Source organism: Ptychodera flava, chromosome 5 (assembly GCF_041260155.1).
Source record: "Ptychodera flava strain L36383 chromosome 5, AS_Pfla_20210202, whole genome shotgun sequence".
NCBI lineage: Eukaryota > Metazoa > Hemichordata > Enteropneusta > Ptychoderidae > Ptychodera > Ptychodera flava.
Window position 1 is genome coordinate 41,875,414 of NC_091932.1, and position 18,025 is coordinate 41,893,438.

General features: G+C 38.7%; 3 protein-coding genes across 3 annotated transcripts; all 3 read left to right on the plus strand.

Annotated features, from left to right (window-relative positions):
• The first annotated feature begins 746 nt into the window (after nucleotides 1-746).
• Nucleotides 747-2,401, plus strand: LOC139133737 (FAD-dependent oxidoreductase domain-containing protein 2-like). The gene is made up of 4 exons (XM_070700504.1): nucleotides 747-759; nucleotides 1,044-1,335; nucleotides 1,740-2,040; nucleotides 2,306-2,401. The coding sequence occupies exons 1-4, from the start codon at nucleotides 747-749 to the stop codon at nucleotides 2,399-2,401; spliced, it is 702 nt and encodes a 233-aa protein (XP_070556605.1).
• Nucleotides 1,850-5,427, plus strand: LOC139133982 (uncharacterized). The gene is made up of 7 exons (XM_070700811.1): nucleotides 1,850-2,040; nucleotides 2,306-2,647; nucleotides 2,851-3,096; nucleotides 3,375-3,467; nucleotides 3,823-3,952; nucleotides 4,339-4,570; nucleotides 5,206-5,427. The coding sequence occupies exons 2-7, from the start codon at nucleotides 2,428-2,430 to the stop codon at nucleotides 5,365-5,367; spliced, it is 1,083 nt and encodes a 360-aa protein (XP_070556912.1). The 5' UTR covers nucleotides 1,850-2,040; nucleotides 2,306-2,427; the 3' UTR covers nucleotides 5,368-5,427.
• Nucleotides 5,428-10,462: 5,035 nt separating this feature from the next.
• LOC139134002 (zinc finger protein OZF-like) lies at nucleotides 10,463-15,805 on the plus strand. Its single transcript, XM_070700835.1, has 3 exons — nucleotides 10,463-10,742; nucleotides 12,386-12,508; nucleotides 13,671-15,805. Exons 1-3 carry the CDS (start codon nucleotides 10,607-10,609, stop codon nucleotides 14,702-14,704), a joined length of 1,293 nt encoding a protein of 430 aa, XP_070556936.1. The 5' UTR covers nucleotides 10,463-10,606; the 3' UTR covers nucleotides 14,705-15,805.
• The last annotated feature ends 2,220 nt before the right edge of the window (nucleotides 15,806-18,025 follow it).

Below are 18,025 nucleotides of genomic sequence, written 5' to 3' on the forward strand. Positions count from 1 at the left end.
GCCTATAAGCAGTGTGCGCACACGTGGACATGAACTTCCATGAGACATTTGTCATAAACTGTCTCTCATTTACGTGAGACAAATTTTTTAATAATGTCATGGACAGATGTGAGTGATTTTTGACAGTGACCTTGATTCAAGGTTTCTGACCTTGCGTCGTGTTGGCAGTTACACAACGCCACCAAAACCGAGTTTCATAACGTAAATAATTTCTGTCAATATTGTCTCGCCATACTTCAAGATTGACGCTATCCCGTCATGCAATCTTCCGAGAAAACATTTGATTGACAGGCGTGACATTTCTTATGCAAATTATGATCAAACTGTTGGTTTTTGCTAATGATTGGCTCAAACTGGATATGAATATGCAAATGTCACCTTTTTGCGTTCCTCGCATATAAATATTTGTGTGGCTTCAAGTTTCAAGCACTACTGTAAGCTGATGTTACATTGACTGGCTATACGCTTCAGGTAAGTGTAATATCATCTGTATCACCTATCACATGTGCTGTACAACTTAGTTTTACTTCAATTCACTCGTACTTTGTGCTAGGTCTATACGGTTGAGCTGCGGTCGTATCCGAATCACTGAATATGGTACACGTTCGATGCTGCTGTGTCTTCGCCGTATAATGTGAATATGCCTATTCACCATCGTTTTGTCGTAATGGAATGTTTCGTTTTTTTATTTTCAAAGATTGATTTCAAAATCTTCGTGAGATTGACCAATCCATTAAGTGAAAGCCATGGAGAAAACAGGTAATTTGAAATCTTCCTTTGTCTTCGCAATCTTATTGCACTGTATTTCTCGTGCAACTGTAAAGCTGTGCATTCACATCTGCGTTTCTTCGTCGGAAACACGCAATTATGCTCTACCCGTAAAGAAGTTATAAAACTTCCGGAAACTTCATATCGCATATGCATGTGCCTCACTTTCTGAATCGTAGCAATTTCTGAAGTTTCTAGGACAATCATACGCAACGTGTTCACTCTGGCCTTTGTACCTTTGATCTACTATAGTTATATTCTGACTTTGCCTCCAGATTATGAATATATAGTCATCGGAGCCGGTCCTGCCGGTGTTCAGATGGCCTATTGCATGGAGAAAGCCGGCAAAGATTACATCGTTCTCGAGAGAAACGACAGTGTTGGTTCCTTCTACCAGAAATACCCACGTCATCGTACTCTGATCTCCATCAACAAGAAACACAACTACTTCAAGGAGCGAGAGTTCAATCTTCGTCATGATTGGAACTCTCTGCTCTGTGACGAAGATGACATATCCTTCTTCAACTACTCAGATGATCTTTTCCCGGACGCTGGCCTTCTTGTCGAGTGAGTTCATTCAATTATCAGTTAGGTTTTCAACATCATGGCATAGAAAATACTTTCAAATAGAAGATTATAATCCAAAGTTTAATAGGGATGAGAGCCTATATTTAGAAAGAAAAGTTACAAACGAATTCACTAATACTGAAATCGCATCGTGGGCGAATATAATCAATTATGTGCTAATTGGTCAGGTTTATCTCATAGTAATTTAACTCTTTTCGCAAGAGTCGCGTGTCAGATTGTCTTGTCCTTATTTACTGCATGGAGGCATGTTTACTGGAAAACACAACGCTATGATTAAAAATACCCTTACAGACAGGAACAAACTTCTCGGACTGAGTCCTCGGTCATTGATGAGCACAATGCAACATAAGTGATCGATTTTCGACCTTTTTCTTACTTTTCAGTTACATGCGTGACTTCACCAACAAGTTCAACCTGAAAATACGTCTGAACACCAACATCGTAAACGTCCACCGAGAGGCTGCCATGGATACGAGACATCCCTCACGTTTCACCATCACCGACCAGAACGGTAAAAAATTCACTTGCAAAGTACTGGTGGTCGGTACGGGACCTATCCTTCCTCACAACCCAGACATCGAAGGCATAGAACACGCTGATACTTACCAGGAGCACACACTCGACTTGAAGGAATATGAAAACAAGAAGGTCTTGATTCTTGGAGGCGGTAACAGTGCCTTTGAGGTAAGATATCCGTAGCTCATATTGGTGGCGCTTTTTGACATCCGTGTGTGCAATCCTTATTAGTTACAGTGTAAGGATTTGGTTTTATAAAATCATATAGAACCTCAGCGAAAATGTGGAGGGGAATAGTGATCACACTATATGTCAGAATTGAACAGTTCATCATTTTAATATTTAATTTGAAGTGTAGAACATTCATTTGAAGTCTACTGCACATGCAATGCTGTACTCAGTTTAATGCCGCCATACCTTTTTTTACCAACAGTGCGCTGACCATTTAGCCGGCAGTGCGGCAATGATTCACATGTGCACGCGCACACCTGTCAACTGGCATGGGACTCTCACTTCGTTGGACATCTGAGAGCCGTCAACAACAATGTCCTCGACATGTACCACTTGAAATCCTTGCACGCCCTCCGCCAGTGCGACACCAAGAAGTTCGTCAAGGAAGAAGACGGCACCATCACACAGACCTTCGAGATGGAATTGCCACACTGGAACCCACCGGGCACTGCCACGTTCACTAGCAAAGGCTACGATAAGGTCATCCTTGCCACGGGGTGGAAATTCATCAATATCGACATGTTTGACGACACTTGCAAACCAGGTAAGATTTACACGAAGATCATTCAGCACTCAGAATTGACGATTAGAATACATAGCCACGTTAACTTTGACCCATTGTACTCAAATCATAGTTACACAGCATATTTCATATGCATAATTTTATAGAAAATAACTTCGATTGATTTAACACTGTACTGCAACACCACTGTTAATTAATGTACCAAATAATATTTTATATTTCAGAAACACACACCGAAGGCAAATATGTTGTCCTCGATGAACACTGGGAGTCGACTGTTCCCGATCTCTTCTTCATTGGCACTTCAATGCAGTCACGTGACAGACGAGCCGCCTCCGGCTTCATCCATGGCTTCCGCTACAATGTCCGCACCCTCAGCCACATGCTGTGCGCCCGCTACGACGGCGATGAACTGCCAAAGAAAACTTTCCCGTCGATTGAAGCCGAAGAACTGTCCAAGTTCATGATCGGTAAGTGCATCGATTTAAGTCTGTCCATGTCAATAGGATATAATCATGCTTATCTCTGATTATGTGAGCGTAATATATTATCTTCTAAAACTTAAGCGAATACTTGACATTTTCATGTGGCACTGGAAGCACGCTTGATCAATGCTGTACTCCGACGAAAGTTTCCTCCTGTACGAATCAAGTTGCATACTTATATAGAGAACGTGATGTATAGATAAGAGGAGAGTGCTGATATAAATACGGGAAAGACTTCATCAACAGTCAATTTTGTATTTCAGAACGTGTAAGCACAACGTCAGCGCTTTATCAGATGGGACAGGGCTACCTCTGCGATGTCGTGATTCTCAAGCCACAAGACAAGGAGAAAGAAAGTAAGAGCAATATGGAGCATAACTTACAGACAAAACGTATGTTATGTAATTGTTGATGTAAATCTACAAAATTTCAAACAGGTACATGATTGTAATGCTTTGTAGCATTTTGTATCAGTAATTGAGCTATGTACATTCCAATTTGCACTCTAGTACATCTTAATTGTTATACATGGATAAAACAGTTTTCTTCCCGAACATACAAACGATTCTTGATATCCATATCTTCGCCAACATTGGCTATGTATTGTGCTACCATGGAGGAAGGTGCTCACATGGCTGTCCCAGCGCCCTCTATCAACGAAGTCCTAGAAAGATACCTACCCTCAAACGTTACCTTACATTCATCTTGTAGGTGGTCAAGACAAAATGACTGGTACTGTGGAGTATTACTACGAGTTACCACGTGAGTGGGTTATGAAGAACGATTTCTTCATGAAGCAGGAACACATGATGATAGTCACTATCGAGGATAATCACCACAGGTAAGCTAATGAAGCCAAAAAAAAAAGCCCGTGGATGTCTTTTAACTGTGATCGCTGGTCCAGGATAATCTCACTATATTGTGGTAAAATGAACTTAGTATTGGGATTGCAAACTGTTTTCTTTTGTTTAAAAATCTAACATGCGAATATTGAGTAAATGTTCAATTTCAGACAAGTGTGGTCATATCAAAATGAAGTTGCTTTGACATATTCAAACTTGACCAGCCGCCAATAATTTAAACTGTTTAAACTGAACGCGCATGTGGAAATGAAGCTTCAACATCTTGAGCACAAATGACTAAGTACAATGACATTTCAGCGGTTACAGATCAAACTGGCTTTTGGCAGTAAATTATAATGCTAAAAAAACTTTTTTTATTGTCCAGATTCCCGAAAATGAGCGTGACAGAGTTCTTCAAACCAGGTGACATGAATCCACGTGACTGTAAATGTACAGCCTTCCCGCAGGGTGTTTACTACTCATACAAACGTGGCGAACTGCAAGAAGATCTTCACCTCGGAGGATCTCTGGTCGTCAGAGCCGACAAACAGATCTTCGTAGGCGATAACAATCCAAACAGATTCACCAACAAACTCAAGAACTTACTCAACAGACAGGTAATTTTGTTTATAATGATATGATTTCGGAATAAACACGCCTGAAGAGGAAGCTTTCCTCCACACCTGAGATCGATAGCATATCTCCACTGCGTGCAGTAAGAACGTTTTCGAAATAAATTAGTTACATCTACTGCCATTAGGTTGCCGTTTCAGATAAATAGCATATATATATATATATATATATATATATGGAAAGTAATTGTATGGACGAGGGTGACACCAAATATCAGAAACTAAAACGCTATAAAACGCTTTAAAAACGTTTGATCCACGCATGCTTCAAGTATCAATACTATTATTTAAATCTATTGATGAAGTAAAACCAAATTTATCAAGTTGAAGCTTTACATCCATAAACCTTTTACTCTCCAACGTTAGGGCGCCATCTATGATTAAGACGCAGTGTTCTCTTGCGCTCATATATCCTTCATTGACAGTTTCGTTTGGCATAACAGGTACAAGAACGTCGAAACTACATGTGAAAATGCTTTTTTATGTTAATTCGAGCACTTTTTGTACTCGAATTCTTACAGCCCTATGCGTGTCTCCATTGACAGTTGATTTTGACCTCTAAAACGAAGTATCTTCAAAATTGCGCAATTTTGATCATAACTCTCCGTATTATTCACCAGATCGGCATCGGGCGAGGTGACCACTTCGAACGGTTATTCGAACAGGATGAATGGAAGAAGAACTACAAGCCCTGGTCGCAGGAAGAGATCGAACTCAGACGTAAGATGGAAATGGCCCAAAAGATGGTGACATCAGAATGTAGACTCGGCCTTGTCGAATGAGAAATGCTGAGAGACCTAAGCTCATTTACCATAACCTGCCGCGAAAGATAACTTAAGACACACAGCTTTGAGGATACATCGTTGGACATCTTTATTTTCTCCAACTCTATTAGCTTTATTTATTTATTTTCACTGCATTTTCCTTTATATGACAAAAAGAGAGATCTTCATTTTCGTCTCTACTTATGCTTCATGGTCAGTGGAATAAAGCATATAAAATTTTACTATGATTTGTATTTTTGTATAGCGAACGTGAGAACTGGCATGATTGCAACTTAAAGGTTTAAAAGCATCAGATAAGTTACTTGTAGTTGTTGCCTCATTTGCCCTTAACTATCGAAGATATTTATTGCTAACGAAATTACGGTGCGCAGACGAAATTCCGGCACCACGGATGTAATCGACCAAAATTTTGTTAACATTTCATTCGATTTTCTCTGTCTTGTCACCAAAATGTTTTGAAAGACATAGTTATATAAGGTCCGCCGACACATTGTATGTTCCATAATGCAATGTTCTTGTTAGATCAAATCTTATCGACTTCACGAGTTTGACTTGGTTTCACGTATCAGCGAAACAATATGTGACAGTATTTGCAGCCTGTGTGGACAACTTTGATACTCTGTATCTCGACACACTTTTTGGAGTAGCTTAAATTTAAGAAACCGCTTCATACTGACAGACAAAGAATGTCAGAGAGGGGACAAAACATTCCCTGCCCTCTTCAATATACAATTTTCAAGGCTCTCTCTTACCACGGTCTTTGTCATGCTTACCACCCTTCAGAAAACCTTCGAAAGCAACGAAATGACATAAGTACCCGTACGCCGACGTTTTTTTTAATGAAAGGTTCATGATGCCTACGGGTCATTCAGCAAACTCGATCCGTTGACTGCAAATTAGCCGCCCCACCTTTCCATTCCTTCTATTCCGGTGCCCGCCTCCTTATTCTAAAATAATCCCTCCTAACTGGCCTGTAAAGAAATTGCCAGCGGGTACATGGTATAGGGGTTCGTTTTGCTTACTCCTGATACACTGAGTAGCTTGCCTTGTAAACTGCTCGGGTGAGGATTTCTCACTGTATAGAACCCTGATGTAAGTCTTAAATCCGATCACAAATGATGCAGATGAATGCGTGAGGACCACGCCATCAACGGCCGCCTGTGATTATCTATTGCAAAGAAGCCATCTTTTACCAATGTAACAAGACAGCCAAGTCTAGGCAGCGGATAACAAAACCTTGCAAAAACAACAACAATCTCAGTGACAATTTCATCAAGAAGAAAAGACGTACTTTTAGAAACGGATTATGCCAAAGGATTAGTAAAATATATTAATTGAGGTAACCAGGTAAAAACTGTCAATGCATCATGGGATAAAAGGCTTGTTGTTGATAGAGGCAGTACCTGGACTGCAATACCATGGCCATATCTTAACGAGCGATCTCCTCAAGCAAAATCAGTTCTGGAATGTATTAACTGGAAATGTAGGTTTACGAATTCCACAATTATATGAAAGCATCTTAAATGCATGGTACAGCGCCAGTCAAAATGTCAGAAACAAGAACGTGGTCTAAAAATATATTGTATTTTAAGTCATAAGCAGCAACAGCAGATGTAGATTATGGAGTGTGGAAAGATTTCAAAATCCTTCATCTTTTCAAGTTGTCTTCAAAGGTTTTTACAAACTCTTTGCAAAGAAGAATTTTATTCATATTGATAAATTAACGAAATGGTATACATCGCTACAAATGGCTAATTTGAACAGCGACGAAAACACTGTTATCATTGGGAAAAATGTCAACAATGTGACGAAAGACTTCAAATTACGTGAATTTCAGTGGACGTTAGTTAATAGATTTCTACCTTGTAACACCGAAGTATCTTTTTACTTGAAAAAAGTAGATCACTATGTGATGCCAGTTTTGCCCTAGTGTTGAATCTTTAGAGCACACATTTCTTGTACGGTGCCTTAGCAAAACATCTCTGGCACAACGTTTCTAGAATTTTAAGTGGTTACCTTCAATACTGTGTGAAATTATCAAATGATGAAATAATTTTTAATTTTGATTTGAGTCAAAGCAGATCGAATGATGTATCTTTCATTGTCAATCTCTTCATTTGCTTGGGAGGTGTCAATCCACAAATATTGGGTGACAGATTCCAAAATCCCTGTAAATGTTATTTTAAAGAACGAAATGATTCTCAGATATAAAGTTGAAAAGGAGTTAAGACCCGGATCTGTACATTTAAAGCACCCCCTCAAAGTTTTAAATTTTTTGAGTGACACCTCACATTCCTCCGACCCCCAGGCCGTAAATAATGACGGCTCCCTTAGAGTCACGCCAGCAGTGAAGATGCCAGTTGCAACAGTGTCTCTAGCAAAGCGCCCCAAAGGATATGTTTCAATATTGCAGGTATTTGTGACATGTTTAAGCTAGGGCAACAATAATGGATAATAATGTGTATCAATGTGTTAAGATTGGCAATAACTTTTCAGGTCAAACTAGGGTCAAACCTAGTGCTTCTCAGAGCATCGTAATGTATGTGCATGGACTTTTACTTTTTCCATCACAAAATGATCTCCCAACATTCTGCAATCCAGTACTACAATTAACTGCATCGTATGACATTAACTTGAAGATGCTACCTTCTCTGATGTCATTGCTCTCTATGCTAATTTGCCAGGCAAACTTTATCGTTTATCAACACACTCGAACCGACTATTTCAAAATATCTGTTCATGCTCTTTTGCACCCGTCGTTACTTTAAAAACTTCCCAGCTGTATCCGACTCCCTACTATTCAGGATATTGTTATAAATTCAACTACCTCCGCTACCTGCCTTGATTCTGAACTTAAATAGGAGAATCATTTATCGTACCTTCGTCAGCATGTGGTTTTCGGTTAACAACCTCCTATCTTACCGGATATTTAGGATGGGGACCACTTTGAAATGTAATAAAGGGAAAGCGGCTGCACACATCGCCTACACTATTTTTCCGTTCTCTGTGTTCGTGTTTGATTTTGTGTGTTTGGCTATTGGTGTAGATATAAGCCATGGCGAGACGTAGCCGTAATCTGGCTGTCGAATGACAGGGTGATTCTTTGACGCTACGTTTCGAAACCAGTGTGTGGTCTCTTCCTCAGTCGCTTTTTGATACTTGCTCTCCTTGGATTTTTGTTTTACCGTTTGTGGTTAAAACTTGTCAGTGTTTTGTTCATCCAGTAGGAGGCTAGAATACTTATCTGTGGAACAGTTTGTTGTGTTTCATTTGTTTGTAGAAATTGTTGTTAAATACGAATGTGTTGTTTTTCAGAATACTGTTTAGCATAATTAAACAGGTATTCTGTTGGTGTTTATGAATATTTGTTTGTTCATTGTTTGTTTTCGTTTCGCTGTTTAACGCTTTGCCGACAGCCCTCATGGCGTCATCGTGTTGTGTGCTTGTGTACATAGATACTGCGTCTTAACTAATGTGGCTAAGATAGCATTGTTCGGAAACTGGACAGAGTCCATTTTCCGGATGAAGTCTGTAGTGTCTTTTATATATGTATGTTGTTTTTTCACGATTTGTTTTGGGATGTGGTCTAGGAATTCCGATATGTGATACGTTGGACTTGAGCATTCGCTTATTATCGGACGACCTGTGAATTTCGTGTCCGTTGGTGGCGCTTTATGTAATTTTGGTAGACAATACCAGCGTGGTGTTGGCGTATCAGTGTAGAATGGATTTCTATATTTTTAAGTATGGTGGTCGATTGAAACCTATCCTATCTTAAACCTCCTATCTTACCGGATATTTAGGATGGGGACCACTTTGAAGTCAGGGACCACTTTAAGGTCTTAACACACGTGCCATACTTTACATTCCTAGGATCCTGCAAAAGTGCAACAGAGCGTTATCAATACTGCAGTTTTCTCCTTGTGAGGTTACTGTGATACAATTTCTCAAATTGCAATTATAATATTACTTTGACAAATAGTTTAAATCGGAATTGCGCGGCTTCTGTCCTTTTCATGTCTCACCAACGAAAATAAACATATTGTACAGTTTGTGTTTGACAAGGTGAATACATGGATATTTCAGCATGGTTTGTGAGTAAAATGTTTTTTTATAAAGAACATGACTTGTTACACACAAGAACATCCAATCTGCCTTGACCATCATTAGCAAAATAAATACCATGGAGGAGACAACAGAATTGTCTTGAAAAGAGGAATGAGAACCATACTTTTTTAGTTATGGATGGCTGATAAACAATTTTTGATACCAATGGCAGATTGTAAATGTTTAGAAAACCAATCCAACAAATAAATTTGAATACTGCCTGAGTATTGCCTGGTAACTACCTGACAACAATTAAACATCTGTCAGATGAATGAATGTTAAAAAAATAATGTTAAAATGCCTTCAACTTATAAACACTGCCTGGGGATGATTATGCAGAAGTGTATTGACTGCGGTAGTCAATTTAAGTGTACATAACAAGTATGCAGGTTGCACTGGTAAGCTTAATGCTATATGCTTCAACGTGATAGGGGTGTGAAACAAGATTCGGGTAGATACATTACGACTCAAAAAATACTGAAAAAATCTCAAAATTTAATAGAGTTTTGTTAATTGTTTTTACACGCTTAGCCAAATGATGGCGGGTACTTGAACAATCTTGATCATAAAGAGGGGGATTTGAAATGTGTGAGGGTTGAGGTAGGGTTAAAAATTAAGATTTCAATCGCGATTGTTCAAGCCCCATGTCAAGTATTTGTTAGTAGGCCTACAGCCTTACAGCATACGCGGTATACGGTAATGTGAAGTAATCTGTTTTCCTGCCCCATTTTTATCGCTGGCTGCGCCTATTTCCGTGAGAATACAAGAGATAGAGGCAGTTCGCAACTTTTTTTTGAAAAATATAAATTTATTTCTATGGAAGACCGGTCACGACATGCGACATGCTCCATATATTTCAACAAAGTCGCAAATAAAACAAATCCACACTTCGCAAATTTAGAAGCAGTACTTCTGTGCAAAGCGCCTCCAACGGATGTTTTGAAAAAGTTGACAGGTCAAAGTTCATGATAATCACTTAGGCCAAAGGTGAATCAATATTCACGTCGTTGACGACAGACCCCTTTTTAACACAGCCGGGTTAAGCCGCTGTTTCGGTCGGACGTAATCTCTCAGAAGAGGATGCAATGGCCCTCTGAAATATTTGCACAGCGAATTTCTTTCTCTAAAGATGGAAACGGCGGAATTCATGAACAAGGACCGTCTTTCGGATTTGGAGGCCTGTGGGACAACAACCACAACAACCTGCAATGGCGGCTGTGTCAGTGCACTCAACATCAGCTGCGGTGTTCTATTAAGCCTACAAGGTATGATTCATGTGAAGCAGAGGTGAAACACCTGTAAGGTAAAACTTCGGGCTGTGAAAAATACGCTCGGGATTAGCCCTAGTCCCTACGAGTATGGCAACAGTGTCCGGCTTTGGCTACGCCGCCTCCCCCTGGGAGGCGGCGTAGCCAAAGCCGGACACTCTCGCCATACTCGTAGGGCTAGCTCGGGATACGACATTAGGGTGACCGGACGATTTTTAAAACTGAAATTTTTTGCCAAATCTTGATGGCACCTGTTGAAAGTGTTGGTACAAAGTCCAAATCTGAAAAAATAATTTGGCTAATTAGCATGATCATAATTTGGCAGCCTCTGGAAAATCAAAGTTTCCAAATTCTTTCCCTGAGAATATTGTAATGAGGAATAATGAGACAATATGACCAAAAATCGGATCAAATATTGTTGAAATGGCTCAAAGATGACTAACTGTACAATAATGAGTCTGGTGAAAGGTGCATTGATAGTTTCCAAATTATTTCTGTGAGAATATTGTATGGGTTGATGAGTCCCAGTGAAGGAAAATGGAAGATTGTCCTCACGCTGACCTTTGTGTTTACAGTATCATGGATACAAGCCATTGTTTCTAGTCAGAGACAGGTGCGCACCGGTGAAAAAGCACATTGTTCAAGTACGAGACTATTGCGAACTTTACTTCCTGCTTTGGAAAAACCGTGGGCGCTAATTTGCGCTGCATAGCTGAGCTGTTTTAGAGCACAAAACAAGTAGAAAAATATCTAAGGTACAATTTGCCCGCATGGCCATTCCTTCCCTCCTGGAAAATGATGCCAAAAGTCATAGCCGTTTCAAAGTAAAAATTTCGTCAGCAGTTTCTCGGAAGAAAAAAGACCTTTTTAGGAAATTTTTGCACTCATCTTGACTTCCTAGTCTTCACAACCTTCACTGTGAAATGCAAGTGTTTCCGTTCGCGCGATCTCTCATAGTGACCATTTGCGTGCGAGTAGACGACTTCCAAGATGGCGTCCCGTCTGACATTTGTTGACAAAATGTGTTCATAAACTTCAAGATTTTCACGTCATTACCTTGTTCATAGACATAAATGTGCAAAACTGTTGCATACTTAAGGTGAATTTGTACAATTTATCACTACCTGGGTCCCCCTTTATGCCTTCGATTTCGAGCATTCACTCTCAGAAAACTTGTGTCAGCCCCATTGTAGGGAATAGGAGGGCCTCTCGTCCGGTCACCCTACATATGGACGACATGCATTTATCGATATCTCGCGATCCACGCGCAGTCGCAACGTCAAATATCGACCGTTGGCATTAAAAAATGTGTTTTGAAAATGTTACCAAGTGGGAGTGCCTCTTTAAACTGTTGTATGTACAGTCACTCTGGTATGCAACATCGGACAAAATGTGAGCCAAGTGTTATTGACAATGTGTTTGTCATCTTTGGTCAAAATGTTTTTAACTTCTTCAAAACTGCTGGTCAGACTGCTTTGATATTTTGGCTTTAGGTCCTTAGCGATGACATATTTCAGATTTGTTTAAATTGTGCAGCAATATGCAAATTTGATGATAAGTTTCTTGTTTCAGGGATCTCATTGATTGGCTGTTAATGTTTACTGTATGGCTTCTTAACATTAAAATGTCTTTTCTTTCAGAGTGTTGTTCAATTTGCAAAGCTCTTAAAAATTTTGACAAAATGCATGACTTAGTGAAGCCGTTTCAGACACTGACTGAAATGTTGTGTCAACAATATCGAGACAATGCATTATCACTGCAAGGTAAGGTTTTGTGTGTACAGGGTTGATGTTGAGTTTTGTTAGGTATGGCACCAGTATGTACATACTGGTATGTCTGTGTTTGTTTGTGTGTATAGGGATCTAACACAAGAAAGTGCTACATAGCGCACATGTCTACATCATTTTGTTTTTCAATGCAATTTTATAATATGGCAGCCATTTTGTCATGCTCAGATCTGTTGCATAACTCGTTAGATTTCATTCCAACTTGACTATATGAGTCTGACGATATTTTGCCATAAGTGTCAATAATTCTGATGTCAAATGAATGGCCTTAGAAAGGATTCAATACCTTCTTCCAAAGTACAGCTGAACTAGTTGCATATACCAAAATTTTCACAGGTTGAAACTTGGAAGTTACAGGCTTACTGTGTGAGCTTTACTGGGGGTGTAACTATTCTTTTTAAGGATGGGCTTTGCTAGAGTGGTCTTGACTGTGATGCCTTAGCTAATTGACTGGGTGCTGTATGTTGTGAGTTTGAATCCCATCGAGAATTCATTGAATTGTTGTGTACTTGAAGTGGCCATTCTAAATCCCTGGTTTTTGGATTAGTTCTTGTTGACATTGACTGCTTACTTGGTGTTTGCCCTATGTTTTTTTATCAAGTTAGGTAATAGTTCTTTTCCAGAATAACAGGATGCGATGTGTTCCACTGCTTACAATGCCAAAAAGATGATGGAGTACAAACTAACCCATGAGTTCATTACCATGGAAATACATGTATTCTATGTGCATCTGCACACGTGGGTTTGTTTATACCATGGTCCGTTTAAATTCCAGGTCTAACCTATTTGCTCAATATAAAGCTGATCAATGTGAAGAATCAGCTTTTGGTTGTCAGTCAGCTTCATGTACATGTGCAATGATAAACTTATTATCAGACATGTTCATGTCATCTGCAAAGGTTTTGATCTCTGTGATCACCCATGGTTTTATAGCCATGCTAAGATGGTTCTTATTGCTGGTAATATTCTCTGAACTTATCTAATAAAATTCATTGCAAATGTCTAAGTTATGTCCGATGTAAAGTAAAGTCATTAGTAACATCAAAAGCTTACATCTCTCAATCCCAAGTGTGCTTTATGGAATCTTGTTACTACCATACTCTACTGAACTGTTTTGTACTAATCTCTCTACGAACAGATTCATCAGTAATTGTACGGAGCCTTGTGCAATGTGGGCTGATTACATTGGAATATGATGTGTCCGACCGAGAAATCAGCAATGAAGACGTGACTCAACAGCATGAGGGCGATCATATTGAATGCCGAACTACATCACACAAAGATTCCATGAGTTTGATGGAGTGTCATTCTTATGACGGGGAAAACAATGATGGCAAAATCAGCAATGACTGTGGTAAAATTTTTATGAACAACAGCAATGATGGAGCACATAGCTTAAACTATGCAGGTGCACAACAAAGAGAATGTGGAGAATGTGTTGAGACCTTCAAACACAGCAGGTATCTCAAGGGACTTGCATTGATTCATTCTTATCTCACACCATTCCAAGGCAGTGAGTGTGGTATAAGATTAAATAAGAATCATGAGACACCTTTGTTGACCAACTCAAATATCAAGCCATGTGAAAGCAAAGAGCATGGCCAAACATGTATACAGGAATGCGACCTTATCAATGCAAATGTTAGGCAACATTTATACAAAGATTTTAGTGGGAAATTTGCATATAAGGGCACTCTCAAAACACACATGTCAAACCACTTCAACAGCAGACCATATGAATGCAAGGAGTGTGGTAAAACATTTCCTTACAAATATAATCTTAAGAGACATATATTGATACATTCTGATATCAGACAACATGAATGTGGAGTGTGTGGAAGAAAATTTTCTAGAAAGAGTCCCTTAATTAGACATTTGCAAATTCATTCTGGTGACAGACCACATGAATGCAAAGTGTGTGGCAAAAGATTCATACAGAAGTATGATCTTAAAAACCATATGCTGTTACATCTTGGTATCAGACCATATGAATGTGAAGAATGTGGCAAAACATTCACACAGAAGTCGGGTCTTAAAAGCCACATGTTGACCCACTCAAATATCAGACCTCACGAATGCAAAGAGTGCGGTAAAGGATACAAACAGAAGCGTGATCTTTTCAGACATATGATGATCCATTCTGGTGTCAGACAGCATGAATGTAATAATTAGTGTAGTAAAACATTCATACAGAAGTACAATCTTAAAAAGCACATGCTGACCCATTCAGAGATCAGACCATATAAATGTTAAGATGCAGTAAAACGTTCACACAGAAGGGCGGTCTTTAAGGCACATATTGATCTGCTTAGAGATCAGACCACATAAATACAGAGTGTGGTATAACATTTAAAAGGAAGGATATGCTTATCAACCATATGTTGATCCATTCTGGTGTCAGACAGCATGAATGCGAAGAGTGTGGTGAAACATTCACACACAAGTGCAGTCTTAAAAGGCACATGTTGTCCCACTAAAAGATCAGACCACATAATAATAATAATAATAATAATAATAAATAAACATAAATGCAAAGAGTGTATACCAGTACATGTACAACCTCTGTGTATTGAACAAATCATCAATAGGTCTCAAAACTTTTGAGTGTCACTGTTGTCCATTATACCAGTTACATTCGGTAAAGCCTGCAAGTATTCATGTGAAATGATGAGAGACTTACTTTCAGGGCAGAATCTTGATAAATTGGTCTTTCATTGTCTGGTTAGTGAAAAAAATATCCCTGAACAAAAATCCATGAACTATCAGCCATTTTCACATTGGGATACCAACTTCACAAAATGGTAGCCCAAGTGGACTACCAGGAAGAAGTTATTTTAAGCCCTGCTTATGTTAAGTCTATGGTGGAATTCAGACAACAAAACCATCATGATATGCCTAGGTGTTTACACTCGAATATCTGACCTCATGGAATACAAATAGAACAAATGAACAATATCATACTTTTTTACAATATGTTCCTGACTTAATCTTCAGATTATTGTCATCTTTATGAGAGATGTGTCATGTTGGTGTTATACTCATAAAAATAATGGGAAATTGTGATGTAAAAATGCTGTCATTAGTTGATCTTAGAATATGGCTGACAATATCTGAATATCTACCCCAGCTTCATTTTGGTGAAATTAAAATTTGTGTGATAAATTTGCTCTATTGTATTCTTTTACAACATTGCAATGAAGGATGTGTGTTTTATGCTGCTGGTAGTATTACCAATAAATCACAGCACCTCATACGAGGGCGCTGTTAAAATTATTTTGCCTTGTGTTTCCATGTCACATGTGACAGGTGGTCACTATGGTTGATATGTCAGCACTAAGAGAGGTTGTTTTGCTGACTATAACCATGCTATGAATATGATATATTCCAACTGTTAAATTACAGTTTCAGATTATTTTGTGAAACTGAGTCAGAGGTCATCCGGGTGATGCAACATTTTGTCAAAAACTTTGGCTCCCATACTGATCCACGTCCACAAAAAATCGGACGTTTTTTCTGTGGTGTATACATATTACGAAGTTGTATTGGATTTCTTGGCATTTACAAATGGGTGCTGACCTTTTTAACTTCTAATTTATGCTGCAGCTTCTGCTGCCATGTTTTTCTTCAATTGTAATATTCACTTGTCTCTACTAACAAGACATTATGCTTAGAAATCACATTGTGTCTAATATAATTTCGAGTTTTTATGAAAACTGCACGGTTAAAACACTCCAAAATGGCCAAGAAATCACTTCCTTGTACCTCAAAATCAGTGGTACAATTTACCATATCAAAGTGAAGATATCCTCTTGTAATATTGTACTGCATGGAATTCATGTATTGACTTAGTATTATTGGATGATTCTGGATGGGTTATATTTATGATTGTGATTATTGTACACATCAAATACAAAAACATGAAATATGCCTCGGCACAAGGTTTTTGCAATTTGAGCTGGAATTCTTGAAGAAGATATGTGGCATTTTGTTTTGAGATCAAACACTCAAAAATCGTCCTTAAAATATTGCAAGTTTTTTAGTTCCCATATGGCCATGCACAGCGGTATATGTGCCAATGGGAGCTATTCTCATAGATTTGAAAAATTGCGTCTGTGAGTGTGTGTGCACATGTGCGTGTACTCTTCTGTTGACAGAAATTGGACTGGGTTACCATCAAGCAGTCAAGTGACTCGTCGGGAATACTCATAAAAAAGGCACTTGTCCCAAAAGTCTTCTGGATGTTTAAATGTATGGAATTAAAAAGTTCAAAAAGCTTTGCAAACACTTCATATAACACCATATTTTCAAAAATTGGAGCTAGTTTTCCCATTGTTATAAAAGTTATATCGTGAACATTGCCGTGACACTTATTTCTCTTGTTCAACTTGAAAACATTATTTTGTGCACAAAAGTGCTCTTTTATGCTGCCTGTTCAGACAGAGTAAAACCATGTTCGCATTCTGTTTTATATCCTTTGGGTCAACTCTGTTTTCTTGTCATAACTCAGTTTTTGCCTTAAAACATTTTCATGAAAGTCAACCCTCCTGATTTTCACCAACCTCCCGTAAAAAACCGACGTTCCCTTTGCTACTCGAAACATCCTTGTTCATCAGAGCCGTTCAAATTTTCATGTCAGCCACATCGTATCGTAGGCGAGAGAGGCAGCCATCGTTTACTCTGTTTACTATCAAATATTTGCAAATGTAGTTCGGGAACACACAAAAAAACTCATTATGCTTAGGCCAAAAAAAGAAAAAGAATGTTTCTGGTCAACGCGCGCGCCACTTGAACAACAGCGCGTCACCCTTTTTTTCTGTTTGTGGCCGGCGGCCGTGGCTGATACCTTAAACCAAAATGGCTGAAGAAAAAAGAAAAATTCTTTTGGGGGCATGATCAGTGACTGCATGAACAGTATATATGTGACTATATTGATAAAACTATAAAACTGACCCTCCTCCCTCCCTTGAGGGAAAAAAAAAATAAAAATAAAAAATAAATGCTCGTCGCCGCACCATTTTTTAAAGAGAGACCTGACCAGAAACATTTCTTTTTTTTTTGGCCTTATCGTACACATATCGACGTTTACTTTACAACATCATGGGTGATATTCTACGGTCAACGTCACCAAGATTGAGCGATATGGGTGGGTATATTATAAAAGATGATATAATACATATTGATTATGGTTCTCGGATTTCATTCAGAACAGTCAACAAAAAATTGTCATGACTGTGTGCATGATATCGCGCACGTTTATTTCATCAGTCGTCCGGTAAAGTCACCTGAGTAATATACACACCTGACACTGGAACAACAAAGTTGTAAGAATGAAAATTCACACAATATTTTTAAATATATTTTAAACCATATATTATTTTGAACAGCGAAATGGGAAAGTTATGAAGCAAGCATATTTGACTGAATCGATAAGTCAATCGACAGAAGTCAGCTGTAACTTTTGATACTATGATGATGTTCACTCACCGAGTGTGG